Consider the following 16,938-nt stretch of genomic DNA (forward strand, 5'->3'; position numbering starts at 1 on the left):
ATGTTTTGTCATGAAAATGAAAGGCATTCTGGTTTTGTATTGAAATATTGGCTAAGAAAACTTAAAGTATGAAAGATGCAAATGAAATAAGGCTGTGCACACAGTGAGAACATTTCTTTCAGGCTATTGTTTTATTATTCCTTTGACCTTTCTCAACTCTTCTTTATTTGTCTCTCTTTTTTTTTTTTTTGACACCAGTGGCTCTTTACGCCATAAGCGCTGTGTACTTCGCCGGTGTGATGGTGCGTTTGATGCTGACTCTGACTCCAGTAGTGTGCATACTGTCAGCCGTGGCCTTCTCCAGTGTCTTTGAACACTACCTTGGAGACGACATGAAGAGACAGAGTCCGCCTGCAGAGGACAGCAGTGACGAGGACGACAGGAAGAACGCCAGCAACCTCTATGACAAGGTTATCAGTCATATTGTACGCAGTTGCTTTGCTTTGCACCGGCAAACCCATTGTTTTTCTTAAAAAATATATAAGCATGTTTAAGAGTGTAGATGTCTGGTACATAATTTCGACTTCATCAAACTCATTGACATGTCTATCAACACGTGACCAGTAATCAGCAGCTGCCAAGTGTGAAATATTCATAGACTGGGCCAAAGAGACCCTCGGTTGTCTCCTTGATGTGTCCCAGACGTGATCTTATTCCGTTCATACTGGATATTTGATCTCAGACAATGACGTCTTGAGCCAAACCGGCCAATCGGAGCCAAGGACGGATTGAGGGTGGCAGGAACCTACACAAGAATGAAACATAAAACACAAATATGATGGATCAGTTTTATTACTTTCACAAAAAAACATTTTAAAAAATCTTAGACATGAAACAGCTGAATAATTCCTGGTGTTAAATGTAGTACTGCATACTTCATCCATGGAGCAATATCATATATTGTAATGTATGCAACTAAAAAATCAAAATGTTGTAGATGGCTTTTTACAAGGGGTTAACTTTCACTGTGCTGCCCCCTGCAGGCTGGTAAGGTGCGTAAACACGTCTCTGAGCAGGAGAGGGCAGAAGAAGGACTGGGCCCCAACATCAAGTCCATCGTCACCATGTTGATGTTGATGCTGCTCATGATGTTTGCAGTCCACTGCACCTGGGTCACCAGCAATGCCTACTCCAGCCCTAGTGTAGTGTTGGCATCTTATAATCATGACGGGTGAGAAGATCTCAGCAGTTTTACGTTTACATTTGTTTCTACAGTTTGAACAGCGGTGATTGATTTGACATTTTCAAACATCCCTAATATTTCTTTGTTACTATAGCAGCCGTTAAGGGTCAGCCAAATTAAACATGATGGGTGAATAAGCAAATGGATTTTACCGTTGATTAAAATCACACAACCAGTCTCTTCAGTCACCACTGCTAGCTGCCAATTCTTAGTCTTACAATATTATACATTTGTCAGACCCCGGGACCTCCCAGAGCCATTTATATGTGTTTTTCTTCCAGATCTCGTAACATTTTGGACGACTTCAGAGAGGCATATTATTGGCTGAGGCAGAACACAGACGAGCATGCCAGAGTGATGTCATGGTGGGACTATGGCTACCAGATAGCTGGGATGGCAAACAGAACTACTCTAGTGGACAACAACACGTGGAACAACAGTCATATAGCACTGGTGAGACAGGCTGATGGCAGTTGATCTTATTTTATCTTATATTATCAGAAATGATAAGAAAAATACTTTTCTGTTTTTTTGCTTTAACACAGTCTTGTAAATCTTTGTCATTGTGTCAGAAACCACTCCCTTTAACAGACTTGTACTTGAAGTACAAACTGTGCAGAACTACAGTGTTACAGGATAGCTCTGTTTACTTCCAATTTTTGATTCCTAAGAATCCATCAACATTGTGACTTTGCAAACTGGCTCTCCATTCTTTATTCCACTACGCCACCATGTGACCATAATGCATTACTACACTGCAAGTAAAACGAATGCTTCTGGATGTCTGACAAATGTATTTTACTGTCTATTTTCTTTAATTGTATTGTGTCTATTTTCTTTAATTGTATGCATCTGTGTGTTTGTTTGTCAAGGTGGGTAAAGCCATGTCTTCAAACGAAACGGCAGCTTACGAAATAATGAGGTCCCTGGACGTTGACTACGTCCTGATCATCTTCGGCGGTGTGATTGGTTATTCAGGGGACGACATCAACAAGTTCCTGTGGATGGTGCGAATTGCAGAGGGGGAACACCCCAGAGACATCAGGGTGAGGGAAACATCATAGGGTCAAAGATTGTTTATTAAATATATGCTGAAATTGTGTTCCTTTTTTTGCTTGTGTAAACATATAAAAATGTTCTGCCTTGCTGCAGAAATACATTACCAGACTGTAACTAGCGTAAGATAAAAGTAGGAAATTTCAGACACTTTAAATTTTTATTTATTACATTTTTCATCTCTATCACTCTCCCCTGTTTTCCAGTTCTTTAATATAATGCGAACTCTAATCAGTTCTAATGAAAAATGTTTGAGGATTTTCATAGGATGAGTCCCTCAAAAATGTGTGTGAATGTGAAATGAAGTGACATTTATCATTGTTTCTGTTCATCCAGGAGAGTGACTACTTCACACCGCAGGGTGAGTTCAGAGTGGACAAAGCTGGTTCACCAACCCTCCTCAACTGCCTGATGTACAAAATGTCTTATTACCGGTTTGGAGAAATGCAGGTTTGTCAAAAAAGTCATGAACTCACCTGTTTTTAAATAGGATTGAATAATAGTTTATTTATATATATCTATTTTTTTTCTGTTCAGCTGGACTTTCGGACACCGCCAGGCTTCGACCGCACTCGCAACGCTGAGATTGGCAACAAGGACATCAAGCTGAAGCATCTGGAGGAAGCCTTTACATCGGAGCACTGGTTGGTGAGGATTTATAAGGTAAAGAAGCAGGAAAACAGAGACCGTGTGGAGCACAACCTGCGAAGTACGGACACCACCAAGCAGAAGTACACCTCCAAAAAGGTAAGCTGGTCAACAGTTAAAGACAGCGGGAGTTTTTTTTTGTTTTGTTTTTTTCTTTAAATTTTCAATGTAATCCATTCACAGTGTCTGTCACTTAACTGGGTCCATTTGAAATGTGCTCACTATTAGGAAGACATAAATTTAAATGTGTAAACAAATTATTTGTGTGTTTATTTTAGTTGTTCTCAGTGCTGAAATCCGACTCAGTTTCCAAGTCATTAAAAGAAAGTTGAGATTAAATTTGATAAGCTCTCCAGGGCTGAAGTTAAGAGTCTGAGGCTAAGAGAAAAGTTCATGTTATGTCCTTTGAAGACTCTGTTGTTCACAAACAGTTTACTTTATTTTGTTAATGAAATTCCACCTACCATTTTCTTTTTGGTGCAGATAATTAATTGTCTGATTTTCTTCTTCTCTGCCTGCAGACAGCCAAGAGGAAGCGTGGGTACATCAAGAACAAGCTGTCCATCAAGAAGGGCAAGAAAGTGACCAAGAAGTCTCTATAGAAAACCCACTGACAACTGAGGCACAGTGTGAACGGAAGATAGGGAAAAATCTTAAACACGGTACTTAAAAAAAAAAAAAAAAAAACAGAAACATGCAGCAAATGGTAAAATTTACTTTAAAAGATGAATAGGATACGTGGAGGGCTCTCAAGATGTCCGCTCTGGACCGAGCTGGACATGTAACCATCACCCTAAGAGGATGTTTTAAACCCCGTCCCCAGCCGACTTTTGACCTTGTACGCTGGGCCAAGTGGGAGGAAGTGCAAGATCCTCCAGGCACATAAAGAACAGCGACCTTTGACTTGCTTTCCGTACTTGAATGTGTTTTGAGTGACAGGTGATGAGACTAAGAGAGAGTGAAGAGGATGGATCAGATGTTCTCAGTGTGGGATTGCCCTATGCATCATTTACACACACATTCAAATACAAAAACACTGTCTTACTAGATTACAAACAGACACTTAGACAAACAGTGAACTTTATTGAGGGAGGGAGGGGGTAAAACAGTTGCTTTCATTATAGTTTTTAGGAGTTCAAACACGCACCTTTTCACCTTCCTGCTTTCTTGCTTTGCAAACGCTGTCAGTGGAAACAGACACAAACCTGGAAACACCTTTTATTGCATTTCAGTGTTTTCTTTTTTTGTTTGTTCATTGCTCATTGCTCATTGAGCTAAATCCAGAACCAACCTCATTCTGCTGCTTTGGCATAGACAGCTGTAGAAGGCAGGATCTGTAAACTGTCGACTGTTGATTAATGTCTTGATAAATACTAACGTTGTAGGATGTACATCATCTCACCTGAGCTGATCATGGTGACCATCTCTAAAAGCCCAGTTTGGTGTAACGTTGTTGCATTTACTGGACGATTTCCTTCTTTATTTTCTGTATTTCTTTCCCGGCGTTGCTTTGCAGCTGACAGTTGTTGGCAGTGCTTTAATATTTCCACTGCAGATCCATGAAGCTGCTTTCCTTGACAGTCTCATCTCCATCTTGACTGTCCTTTGATTGCGTTGAACGTCGGTTTGACATTGACATGTGGGTAGGGTACTGGCATATGCTGTGTTCCAACTACAGTTTCATGCACCCCATGTGCAGAGAAGCAGCTGTAGGTGGGTGCTCAAGACTACCAGTAGATATTGATTTCAACCACTGGACGAGTGATAATTGAGAAGAAGCTTAGTTCAATCCTTGACATACGCCTCTGATTCAGTTTGCCTTAATGCACTGTTTTGTTTTGTTTTTTGGGTTTTGTTTTAGGAAACTAATGTTTCTACCTGCCCACAATAAGAATTTAACAATACAGAACCCAGATGTTCTGCTGCCTCTGCCACTTCCGTTGTCATGTATTTGCTAATTGAAGATCGTTACCTTGATCAGCATCTGCAGCTGACTGTCTTTGCACAGTTAGAGCAGAGCGTAGTTACCTGTATCATTGTCCTCTACATCCCCACTTCCAACTCTCCCTACAGTCCCCCTGATTTCTTCTGGGTTTAGATGCTTAAAGAAAGACAGAATCATTATTGATCAATAGTTTCCTTTCATTCATGGGCCCCAAATGTCCGTAAAATAAACCCACTCTGATGTGTTCAAATATGATTACTGTTGTTGATCCCGTTTTAGTTCAGTTTCTTTTGTCAGCTTGAGTCTAAAACCAAACACCACGTTTAGACAATCCAAGTAGTGATGACGACGCTCGCTGAAGACAAAAACAACACGTTTGTCCCTGAGAGTATTTATTTGGTGGATGATTGAGGCTGAGGTGACTAAAGCGTTCATTATTAAGTGATTTTTATTTTGTTTTGGATTCTGAGGTTTCTTCCATCAATTGTAATGGCCTTGATGTAGGTATGAGAATGAAAAATGCCTTTTTGAATAAAGAGGTTGAAGTAATCTTTGTGTTATTTGTTGGTGAAAATAAATGCCCTAATATTTTATTTATTAAGCTCTTGATTTCACCATTTTATTAATTCATTAAATTAATATTTCCTACATTCCTAAGAGTTATGGTTATCAAATACACCCCCCTCTCCCCTGTTTTTTTAGAAATAAAACATTTTTGCATTTTGATATAATCCTTTTTTTTGTATTTCCTATTGTTATTACAATAAACATTTGACCTTGGCTGCCTTTAAGTTAGTCAAGTTAAAGCTTTGCTGTTAGCTGTAATCGTCATTGTGAATGCCTCTTGCATGCTTAAACCTATGAAAGACTAATAATTACTGGCCTTGTCATTGCTGACACCCCCACCTGGGATTTGGGGACTAGGTGGAGTAACCAGAACCTCCTGCATGCCAGGAGGTTCTACCAAAGGGTTATTGGCACCCCTGAAGAACATCAGTGAGATATATATATATTTAAATGTGTTCATGAATCAAAATTTCATGCAACTGAAAGTGTTCAAGTTTATCCCACACAATGGACCATAGGTATGAATGTGAATGGTCATTTATATGAGGCCCTGTGATGGACTGGTGAACTGTCCAGGATCTTTACCCAGCCCTTGCCCATCGACACCCTTTCCCACTTCCCCGACAACCCACCTGTGATTTCGCAAAGAAAAAAAAGGAGAGTTAGCAGCTGGTACAAAGCCCCAGTTTATTAAAATTGACCAAAAACAAAGCAAAACATTTCAGACAGGTGGACAGTTTTAACATTTAACAGTTGGGAAAATCTCCACTTTTGGAGCTGGTGGGTTTTGTGTATAGAAGACTAGTTTGAAAAAGTGTACCAGTGTTTGCCATCGGACTGACAGAAAGTTGCATGAACCAGAAGACTACAGTACCTCATACCTCAACTATGAACCACCAGTTCCTGAACAAAACTTTTAGGTTAAGCAGAGTATTTTGGACATAATGCAACAGGTCACCAAATTTGATTGTTGGATTTCCTGTTGACCATAGTGACGTAGACAGACGTTATGTTAATGAACTTTTGGCTACATCCCTGAAGGGGATACTGATTTCTGTATGGTGTTTGATAGCAGTTTGAATCTACTGTGTGGCAGTACGTACTGCTTCATATCCTCGTCTCATTCCTCTGTCTTTATGGATTGGCAAATTTCTAAACTGGTGGTTTCTTCTAAGCTTTAAAGACAAATGCTTTTGGGTGTCTGCAGGCCTCTGTATGTTGCCATGTTCATCTCTTTAGGAACCTGTGTATTTGGGGAAAATAACGCATTTAGCTCCTTATGGCGTCTTTCTTAATACAGACTGTCATGAAAATAAAAAAAGCATTATTTTAAATTACAATCAGGTTTGTGGAGTCAAAATGTGTACATGTATTTTTAATAGCGTTAGCTGATATTTACGTCATCAATAAGTGCCATTCCGCGTCGGTCAGGAGTCGTTACGTTTTAAACGTGAGACGATGTTTACGGAAGAGGCTAAATTAACACTTTATATCGACAATTATTAACGTTTACGGAATGGTTTGTTATTTACATGGGTGAACGTCGCAATTAATAATTTTGAATTTCTCCTTCAGTATGCTCTCCGGGTCATTCTACGCGTTAATAGCTGGGTTTTTAAGCGCTGTTGCGTCGTTGTCTGCCAAACTGTCCCTCGGTGCAGACTATCTGAGGGACATGTGTGAGGCAGCGATGGTCAGCTGGACTGACACTCGGGGTGAAGCTGAAAGGTGTGAGTGGGTAAGTGGAAAGTTTTTAAACAAACCGTTCATCTAGGTCTAACTTCGAGTATACTTAACTATTTGGTTGCGTGTATCGTTTAGATTTTCCGCAATAAAAATGTGTTTTTAAAATCAGATGTCCAGTTGACAAAGTTTCACTGTTCGTTCTAATATTACCTAGGTAAATGTAACTAGAACGTTTGGCAACCACGGCCCAATAGAAGGGAAAACTTCTGTAACTTTTTGGATTTCAAGTATAGCAAAGCATAACACACCAGGGGTACTTGACAGCCTAATGTATGTTATTTGTATCTTCTGTTTGCAACATGTTGACTTTGCAGTACCATAGCAACACTAACTGGCACGAAGAGATCGCAGGAAGAATCCCAATAATTGTATTTTTTTTACTCAACTTGTTGAGTTTAAGGTGTGGACAATAGGTTAAAAAACATCACAATGATGAGCTCCGTCACCTCCACGTTTACAGCAAATGGTAACCAAGATGTGTGCAACTCGTTACATAATTGCTCGGCATAGAGATTAGAGGTAAAGACTGTAAAAAGCAGGTGCAGTCTTTGCAACTAATTGTTAAAATAAGCCTGTACGTGTGTGATGAATCGGTGAGTGAGTCCTCAACTCTTTTGTTATCTGTGTATGTTTGTGCAAAAGAGAAACGCTCTGTCCATTATTCGGACTCGGAAGATGCTAAATGAACCGTAGCTCTGCCATCATGAACTACAGTGGAGAAGAACTTACCACGTTATCGTAGTTGAAGAAATTGTTGGAGGTTGAGTGCACTCTGCTGGACAAACGTGGTTATGGCACATCTTCCTTTATCATGTTCTGTAGAAGGAAATGTATTACTTGCTTTTCTACTGACCGAAATGTATTGAAAGGTCCTTATGGCAAATATATGGCCTGGTCAATACAATTGACAGCCTAATAGTAGTGACAGCCTCCTTTAAACGAGGATAGTCTGTTACTACATATATTACAACATATATTGAAACTTAGTCTGTAAATAATTATATGCCATGGGTTTGGTTTATATACAGTATCCTCCATGGATGTAAATACATTTAAATGGACATGCGTACATGTTGTTAAGGATGTTTGGCCTCTGTGCAAGAGACATTTCCTTGCTGAGCATTTGGTTAGAAACTCCAGGTATTTGACGTTGGTCAGCTCATTACCTGTAAAAAAGAGTCCCTTCTTTGTTGCTAATAGTTTTTCCAACCAGCAACATGGCTGGTTGAACTTTTAGTCCACATTGTTAGTGTATACTTCTAAACAGTCTTGAAACAAATCTGCGAATCTTCTTAAAAAAACAATTTCTCGATCTGACTTTTGAACCCATGTTGCCTCTATTGGCTCCACCCTGGTCCCCATCCCAAATACGATTAGTAGAGACCGGTAAGGTCTCTGCAGAAATGTGACTGTTATTTTCCGTGGTTCTCTCAGATGCAGCAGTTAGTTCATCATTCATACACAAGGCTAAGTCTTCCTGTAAGGTACCTAAGGATGGTGGCCTGTCATTTTGAGAGGCAACTGTTTTTCCATGATATGAAGGGCCACTACTAAAATCACTAGGGAAATACTTCATAGTGATAAAAGGGTGCCTTAGAGCCTCACTGGGGGCAATTCTTTTTCCTGGATCTACTTGAAGCATTCTTTTGAGAAGGTCAACAAATGCCCGCGTGTCCTCGTTCCCAGCTGTACCTAGGCGAGTCATTGCAATGCCTTCAAGTTTGGTAAATGGTCTTAATGACGTCCCATGCAATGGCTGGTGACCAGCACCGTCTTCAGTGGTCAAGGATCTTGCTATTTCTGAGACATTTTTTATCGAACAGTTGCACTTTCTCTTTAACATCCATGGAGAACTTGGGGATTCTCTGTGAAAATATCTCTTAGTATACATCCCAGTATTAAGTAACTGTTCATCAGGTTGCCCATGCAATTGAACAATAGCACCCATTTTCCCTAGTTCACAGGCTCCAGAATAAATAAATTTAGCTATGTACATGGAGGCCACCAGACAGCCTAGAGCCCACATGTCTACAGCCTCATTCAAAGGCAGACCAAGTGAGATCTCAGGGGCTCTGCCCTCTAAGTTATAAAAGATATCCCCACGGTTGAGTTCAGACACATGACAAGCCAGACCAAAATCAATAAGTTTAACCTTAAAGGGATGTAGCTGGTGATTAACTAGCATAATGTTGTCTATCTTGATGTCTCTGTGCACCATTTTGATGCTCTTGAGAGCATTCAGAGCTACCAGCATCTGTTGTGTGATCATTTGAATTTCAGACAAAGGCATTGGTCTGTTAAAACTTTGCACAAGTTCCAAGAGCTCCATGTCGAGTTTCTCAAATTCCAGAAAAATATTGTTAGGAAACTCAAAGTGCCTGTTAAACCGGACTAGGTTGTTCTTGTCTAAGTCGAGCTTCTTGAGCTGCTCAAGGGCCGATATCTCTTCTTTAGCATTCTCCTTATGAGACAGTGCCTTTACTGCCACTGTCTTATTGGTGTCTAATGCAGTACACTGATACACAACCCCAAATGCCCCTCTTTCCAAGGTCTTCTGTACTAGATACCCACTTAACTCCAAAAGGGGAACTAAGGGATCTTCACTAAGTGATGAATCCATTTCAACTGCTGATTGTCCCCAAGCAGTCTACAAAAACGAAACCAGACATAGTCATTGTCTTCCCCTGATGTGTCGGTACATTTGAATAATAGTTTGCCTTTAATGTCAATCGTCAGATGCCCTTTGATGTCAACTGATGTCATCCTGCATGGCTTGTTGTAGTGTTTCTTTAATGCAGTTCACATAAAGACTTGGAATCATCATTTGTTACCAATAAGGAGAAAAGAAAAGGAGAAAGCACTGTTGCCTGGGAAGCAGAGTAATCATCATGAATCACGTTTAGTTTGAAAAAAGGAGAAAAGACACTGTTCCACAACAGTAATGGACATCATTGCAACCATCAAGAAGCCAAAATTGAATTGAATTGTTCATTAAGTACTAATTATAAGAAATATAGGAAAGTTGAAATGGAGCATGTGCCAGGAGGGAAAAAGTAAATAAGAAACTACATCTTGAAAAAAGATGTTCCAGAGAGGAGTAAAACGATTGCTGGGTGGTCCCAAGAAAAGAGTTGACAGCAGGACAATTAATATTGGTCATCATTTGACATCTGCTGATGAGGCGACCATCTCTGATAAGTTCTGCAACAACAAGATTGCATCTTCCAAGTATACTGTGTATAACTTTCTACCAAAGAACCTGTTTGAACAATTCAGAAGAATAGCTAATTTCTACTTTCTTATCATTTTCCTTGTTCAGGTGATAGTTGATACCCCCACCAGCCCAGTTACCTGTGGCGTCCCCTTATTTTTTGTGATCACAGTAACTGCTATTAAACAGGGCTACGAGGACTTCCTTAGGCACAAGGCCGACAATGAGGTGAACCGCCAACCAGTGACAGTGGTACAGAATGGCCAAAGGGTGCAAAAAGAGAGTGAGAAGATCAAAGTTGGAGACATTGTGGAGGTGTACGAAGACGAGACATTTCCTTGTGATTTGATACTGTTGCATTCAAGCCGACAAGATGAGACATGTCTTATTACCACTGCAAGTCTGGATGGAGAGTCTAACTGTAAAACACGCTACACTGTACAAGACATGCAGGGGGATCTGGAATCTCTTCAAGCCACTATTGAGTGTGAGCAGCCACAGGCCGACCTCTACAGGTTTGTTGGCCGTGTGCACATTTACCCAAAGAATCAGGAGGAAACAGCGAGGTCTTTGGGCCCAGAAAACCTACTGCTGAAAGGGGCAACTTTAAAGAACACCAAGAAGATCCTTGGTGTTGCTGTATACACTGGCATGGAGACCAAGATAATTCTCAATTACCAAGGTAAATCACAGAAACGTTCTGCTGTGGAGAAGTCTGTCAATATCTTTCTTCTCATTTACCTTAGCATATTGCTGAGTAAAGCCCTTGTGTGCACTACCCTGAAGTACATGTGGCAGAACACGCCTGGACAGGAAATTCCCTGGTACAATCAAAGAACGCAGGCGGATAAGGAAACCAATTCATACCTAAAAATGTTCACTGATTTTCTGTCCTTCATGGTGCTCTTCAACTTCATTATTCCAGTTTCCATGTATGTCACAATTGAAATGCAAAAGTTTTTGGGATCTTTTTTTATCACCTGGGACACAGACTTTTTTGACCCTGACACAAATGAGGGGGCACTGGTTAATACTTCAGACCTCAACGAGGAGCTTGGACAGGTGGATTATATCTTTGCAGACAAGACAGGCACACTCACTCAGAATAACATGGAATTCATTGAGTGCTGCATTGATGGCTTCCAGTACAAGTGCCACAATACTAACTCACAACAAAGTGAAGTCTCAGGCCGACCTGTCAACAAAGCCTGCAAGGAGAAAGAAGAACTGTTCCTGCGTGCATTATGTCTCTGCCACACAGTTCAGGTGAAAGAGGACACACAGGTGGATGGCGTACAAGAGGACAGAGAGCTGTTTTATCCACAGCTAGGGAAGAGAGAATTCATATCCTCCTCACCTGATGAGGTCGCTCTGGTCAACGGTGCCGTGAAGTATGGCTTCACATTTCTCGGTATGGAAAATAAAATGATGAAAATTCTTAACAGGAACAATAAAGTTGAAATGTATGAACTACTGAACGAGCTGAGCTTTGACCCTGTGAGAAGGCGAATGAGTGTAATAGTTAGAACCACATCCGGTGATACCCTGCTGTTCTGTAAAGGAGCAGACTCTTCCATCTTTCCAAATGTCAGACAGCATGAGGTTGAAAGGGTTCACAGGAATGTAGACCTAAATGCAACCAAGGGCTACCGGACACTGTGCATTGCATTCAAATACCTGAGTCCAGAAGAGTATAACAAAACAAATAAGAAATTGAGGGAGGCTAAATTGGCTCTGCAGCACAGAGATGAAAAGCTAATGGCTGTTTACAACCAAGTGGAGACGGAGATGTATTTGTTAGGAGCCACAGCTGTAGAAGATAAGCTCCAAGAGGAAGCCGTAGAAACCATTAAAGCTCTGCAGAAGGCTGGTATTAAGGTGTGGGTTCTAACAGGGGACAAGATGGAGACGGCAAAGTCAACTTGTTATGCTTGTAGGCTGTTCAAGAAAGACACAGAGCTGTTGGATCTAACAATACAAACTCTGGAAAATGGAGCCAGAAATTCTGAAGAAAGACTTCTAGACGTCATGAATGAATACTGTAAGAAGGTGATGCCAAACGGGCCACTGGTAAAATCAGATGATGTCAGGAACCTTTCTTTGACAAACAAAGACTATGGCTTAATAACAGACGGACACACTTTGTCAATGGTGTTCAGCTCATCACATGTTAGCTCAAGTTACAAGGACCTGTTCATGCAGATATGTGAAAAATGCACATCTGTGCTCTGCTGCCGAATGGCCCCACTACAAAAGGCCCAGATTGTAAGAATGGTGAAAAAGTCCAGTTGTAGTCCTGTGACTCTTTCCGTCGGGGATGGCGCCAATGATGTCAGCATGATTTTGGAAGCTCACGTTGGCATTGGTATTAAAGGAAAAGAGGGCCGCCAGGCAGTGAGAAACAGTGATTATGCCATCTCCAAACTGAAGCACCTGAAGAAACTTCTTTTGGCTCACGGGCATCTCTACTATGTTCGCATCTCATACCTGGTGCAATATTTCTTTTACAAGAACCTTTGCTTCATCTTACCTCAGTTTATTTACCAGTTCATCTGTGGGCATTCCCAGCAGCCCCTGTACGATGCAGCCTATCTGATGATGTACAACATTTGTTTCACCTCTCTACCCATTCTTGCGTACAGCCTCTTGGAACAGCATATTTGCATTGAAATTCTGATGAATGACGCCACTCTTTATAGAAAAATCTCTAAAAATGCCAAGTTGCAGTTGTTGCCGTTTCTGTACTGGACATTACTTGGCTTTTTCCACGGTTTGCTCTTCTTCTTTGGTGTTTACTATCTTTTTGGTAACCAAGCAATGCAGAACAACGGCCAGGTTGTTGGGATCTGGACATATGGGACAGTGGTCTTTACTGTTCTGATCTTCACTGTTACACTAACCCTTGCTGTGGACACACAGTACTGGACATGGATCAACCATTTGGTAATCTGGGGATCCTTGGTCTTTTATGTGTGTTTCAGTTTTTTGTGGGCAGGGGTATTGTGGCCTTTCCTTAGCAAACAACATATGTATTATGTTTTTGTTAAAATGCTGACCTCTGCCTCAGTCTGGCTTGTCATCTTCTTGCTTATCCTACTCTGCCTTCTGCCAAAGGTTTTAATAAAACTGTGTTTCAGTCATGAGAAATTGATTCACAAGTAGTTGGGGTCAGATAAGACTGGTTACACCTGACGTCAGTGTTCTCATGGCAGTAAGTAACCTGCAGTCTGATGTATGGAGTGTGTGTATTTGCCCAGACCATCATAAAACATGACCTGTGATCATGTATTTTAAGAGTTCATTAAATCTGATGATAAAGAATGATTTCTGCTTACAAAAAAATAAAAGGTAAATTTCTTAGCACCTGAACCGGATACTTTAATTCAGTTGCAATTCAAATTGGTTTCAATTTCTCCATGAGTTATTAAGGTCTAATGTTCTGTCTGTTGGACATGTATGCTCTTACAAAACAAGGTCATACTTATTTTGATAGAACATGTACATTTTACACAAACATTATTAAGGCACTTGTGCCAAACAAAAAATTCACAAAACTATATGTAATATGGCGCTGTACAGAGGACAACCAGCAGGGGCAGCATACAGTTGTAGGTACTGACTATATTCAGCAGCAGCAGATATTAATACTCAGCAGCAAAGATGAAGCACAAAGTAAAGGCTTTCTTCTTCTCTAATAAATGTGTAACTTTGAAGACAAAATTTGCCAAACAGCCAAATTTACTCCCAGTGACCATTAAAGAAAATGTTTCAACCCATGTTTCAGCTCCATGTTCCCCTGCGGCTGCTCTGTGGAGTCTTGCTGTTCGTATGCAATGCTGTCATGTGGACCTTTTTCTCCAAGGCTCTCCGGCACTGCTCCTCCTCAGCCAGAGCTACGGTCACTACCACAGCATCCAACTTTGTCTCCTCAGTAAGTTATTTTAACCATTATTAAATCTTTTTGCAGATAATGTTGAATCGTTATATTACTTTTGGTTTTTGTGTCCAGGCTGTCCTGGGGAGGCTAATTTTTGGAGAAACTCATGCATCTCTATGGTGGCTGGGAATCTGTCTCACTCTTTGTGGACTGCTGGTACTCCATGGAGCCACAACTCAGTGCATCACCCAGGAAGAGGACAAAAAGGAAGCATGACCTGAGAGCAGCTGTGGTCTTATGATTCTGGACTGGATGTCCCCAGGAGAAACACTTAAAGTGACGTCCATTGCAGAGTGGCCTTCTATTGTGGCAACCCTAAGGCACATCTGTGCAGTAATCATGCTGTCTAATCAGCATCTTGATATGCCACACCTGTGAAGTGGATCGATTAGCTCGGCAAAGGAGAAGTGCTCACTAACAGATTGAAGTTCCTGAAGTTGTTTGTATTTGCGTAAGTTACACATACATTAATATTACTACAATTATAATAATTATAGTAATATTATAGTTCAATAAATCACTGGCAATGTCATATTGTTGATGGAAATATATCTTGAGACTGGCTTGTTTTCCTTTCTATGTTCTAACACCCAGTAAAACACAAATCAATGTCTCTTAAACATAATAATAAAATGTCAATATTAATGTGTTCTACCCCTGAACTAAAGTAATCATTTTGGTTATTCTTACAATCACAGTAGAAGCCACCAGAAATGTAACATAGAAAAAAAATCTTTTATTTTTTAATTTAACAAGCCTACAGGCATATAAAAGTGGTTTTAAAAACAGAAGAACTGATAAAACATGAAATTCCTGACACATTTAATACCGTTATAACATGTATGGGCCCTTGACTTGCAATCAATAACCAGTTCTCTCACACCCACACATTCATCCCTTCACAGGAAGGTAATGACAACTGTTGTCCACAAGAGGGACAGCTGGAGAAACGGTCTCGTCACAGACAGAAAGGTAAGTTACTGTATATTAAGGCACAAGGTGAATTCAAATACTCAGTAGTGTTACTGCGTTGGAGCTGTCCTGAGATAATACATGTTGTCATAATATATACTACACTACTGACTTCATAGAATCAAAGTGGAAGCATTTCAGTTGTGCTCACCTAATAATAATACAACGGACAATTTACATAGGAACACTAGTAAAAGATGAGAGACTGTTAAGAAGTGACCAAGTGGCATGTGTGGTTTTTCTTTTGTCATAATATCACAGTCTGACTCCACACATGCATTTCTAAAATAGTGTCTTCTCTTCTGCAGATTGACCTCCTGGAGATTCCTGGGATTCACCCAAAAGTGAATTAACAGTCAAGCCACTGGTCTGAAATCATCTTACAAGGTTCAGGTTTGTTACCCTGTGACTTTTTCAAAAATGACTGCTCTGAATCAATACTTTTTCAATGGAGTTTTTGAGGATTTATATACAGTTTAAAGTTTGCTCTTCATAAATATAAATATGTTCCTGCAGCAATGTCCTCCTGACTGCCAGCAGTTCTAGGTCAGAGGTATCTCTATGACGTCCTCCTCGATGATCTCCCCCTGTGGAACGCTCACATGCTCCACAGGGCTATTCTTGCAGCTCAGGCCTGCAAAGGGGCTGCACCAGGTCAGAGAGAAGGGGCCTCCAAACGCCTTCTGCATGGCCTCCCAACACGGAACCTTCTCCCACTGTCCCGTCTCACCTTTCAGACGCTCTATTCCCTGAAGAACAGACATTTAGTGTGTGGGGTGAAAGAAGATTCTCCACAACAAAAGAAAGCATCAAAGACATGCACTGTTAATCACACAGATGACCCACGATATGAAAAATCTGCAGCAACACAATGGTTCAGCTTTGTGGGCACATTTATCAGGAACAAGTAAACTTTTATGTTATACATAAATGACCAAGAGTATTAATGTTAAGGCTGCCATAAAACTGACATTTTTAATCTGATTAATCACAGGGTAGCAGTAAATCAATCATGATAAATCATGATTCTAATCAAATAAAAAAATTACATTGCTAGAAAACCTTTTCCCCACAGTATGAATAAACAACCTATCGACTGAAGTACAGCAAAAATAAGTGGGTGAACAGTAATAAAATGCATTAGAGAAGAAGAAATACATACTAAATATCTATATGGAGGGATAGGGAAATTAGGAACACAATGGGCCTGAAAAGTAACTTTTTCTTAATCCGAGTTCACTTGTTTCCAAAAAACACACCCACATTGTATCAAAGCTGTAATGAATCATGCAGCTTTGGAGGAAAAAGAAAAGGAAACCCAATGGACAAAGAAAGGATATCAAATGCAAGAAAAGAAATAACAGAATTGGGATTACATTACAGAGCTCACTCATTTATTCATATGTTTGGTTGAATTATAAAAAAACAAACAAAACAGCTAAAAAATAATACAGAAAGAAAACTTCAACTTTGGCTCTGGGTTAAATTTGCATGCTCATGAAGCGTTAAGGTGGACGGGTGTCTAATGCGACCTTTAGATCTTACCTCTGTCAAGGTTATTAAGAGCAGTCAGCTTCAGAAAAGATTATCAACCAAAGCAAATGCATGAGTGTAAAGAGAACACTGTGAGAACAGTAGAAGGGGAGAGGTTAGAAAACTTAGGAGACATGAGT

General features: G+C 40.3%; 4 protein-coding genes and 1 pseudogene across 4 annotated transcripts in view; 3 read left to right on the forward strand and 2 right to left on the reverse strand.

Annotated features, from left to right (window-relative positions):
- LOC103388881 (dolichyl-diphosphooligosaccharide--protein glycosyltransferase subunit STT3B) overlaps positions 1–3,576 on the forward strand; it is a 32,169-nt gene extending 28,593 nt beyond the window's left edge. Inside the window, exons 10-16 of the mRNA XM_008324082.3 lie at positions 199–410; positions 984–1,171; positions 1,465–1,636; positions 2,056–2,229; positions 2,576–2,689; positions 2,777–2,986; positions 3,409–3,576. Of these exons, the coding sequence (XP_008322304.1) occupies positions 199–410; positions 984–1,171; positions 1,465–1,636; positions 2,056–2,229; positions 2,576–2,689; positions 2,777–2,986; positions 3,409–3,489 (1,151 nt within the window). The 3' untranslated portion in view covers positions 3,490–3,576. The remainder of the gene's footprint in view (positions 1–198; positions 411–983; positions 1,172–1,464; positions 1,637–2,055; positions 2,230–2,575; positions 2,690–2,776; positions 2,987–3,408) is intronic.
- A 1,391-nt stretch (positions 3,577–4,967) lies between these two features.
- LOC103388886 (transmembrane protein 42-like) lies at positions 4,968–15,598 on the forward strand. Its single transcript, XM_017037933.2, has 3 exons — positions 4,968–7,137; positions 14,141–14,287; positions 14,366–15,598. The coding sequence occupies exons 1-3, from the start codon at positions 6,976–6,978 to the stop codon at positions 14,507–14,509; spliced, it is 453 nt and encodes a 150-aa protein (XP_016893422.1). The 5' UTR covers positions 4,968–6,975; the 3' UTR covers positions 14,510–15,598.
- On the reverse strand, positions 7,153–9,779 carry LOC103388885 (homeodomain-interacting protein kinase 2-like). Its single transcript, XM_017037930.2, has one exon. The coding sequence runs from the start codon at positions 9,763–9,765 to the stop codon at positions 8,392–8,394; it is 1,374 nt and encodes a 457-aa protein (XP_016893419.1). The 5' UTR covers positions 9,766–9,779; the 3' UTR covers positions 7,153–8,391.
- On the forward strand, positions 9,921–14,104 carry LOC103388884 (phospholipid-transporting ATPase IG pseudogene; annotated as a pseudogene).
- LOC103388882 (palmitoyltransferase ZDHHC3-like) overlaps positions 15,010–16,938 on the reverse strand; it is an 8,866-nt gene continuing 6,937 nt past the window's right edge. Inside the window, exon 7 of the mRNA XM_008324083.3 lies at positions 15,010–16,014. Coding sequence (XP_008322305.1) covers positions 15,808–16,014 — 207 coding nt within the window. The 3' untranslated portion in view covers positions 15,010–15,807. The remainder of the gene's footprint in view (positions 16,015–16,938) is intronic.

The sequence above is a fragment of the Cynoglossus semilaevis genome, chromosome 13 (assembly GCF_000523025.1).
Source record: "Cynoglossus semilaevis isolate Cse_v1.0 chromosome 13, Cse_v1.0, whole genome shotgun sequence".
Lineage (NCBI taxonomy): Eukaryota > Metazoa > Chordata > Actinopteri > Pleuronectiformes > Cynoglossidae > Cynoglossus > Cynoglossus semilaevis.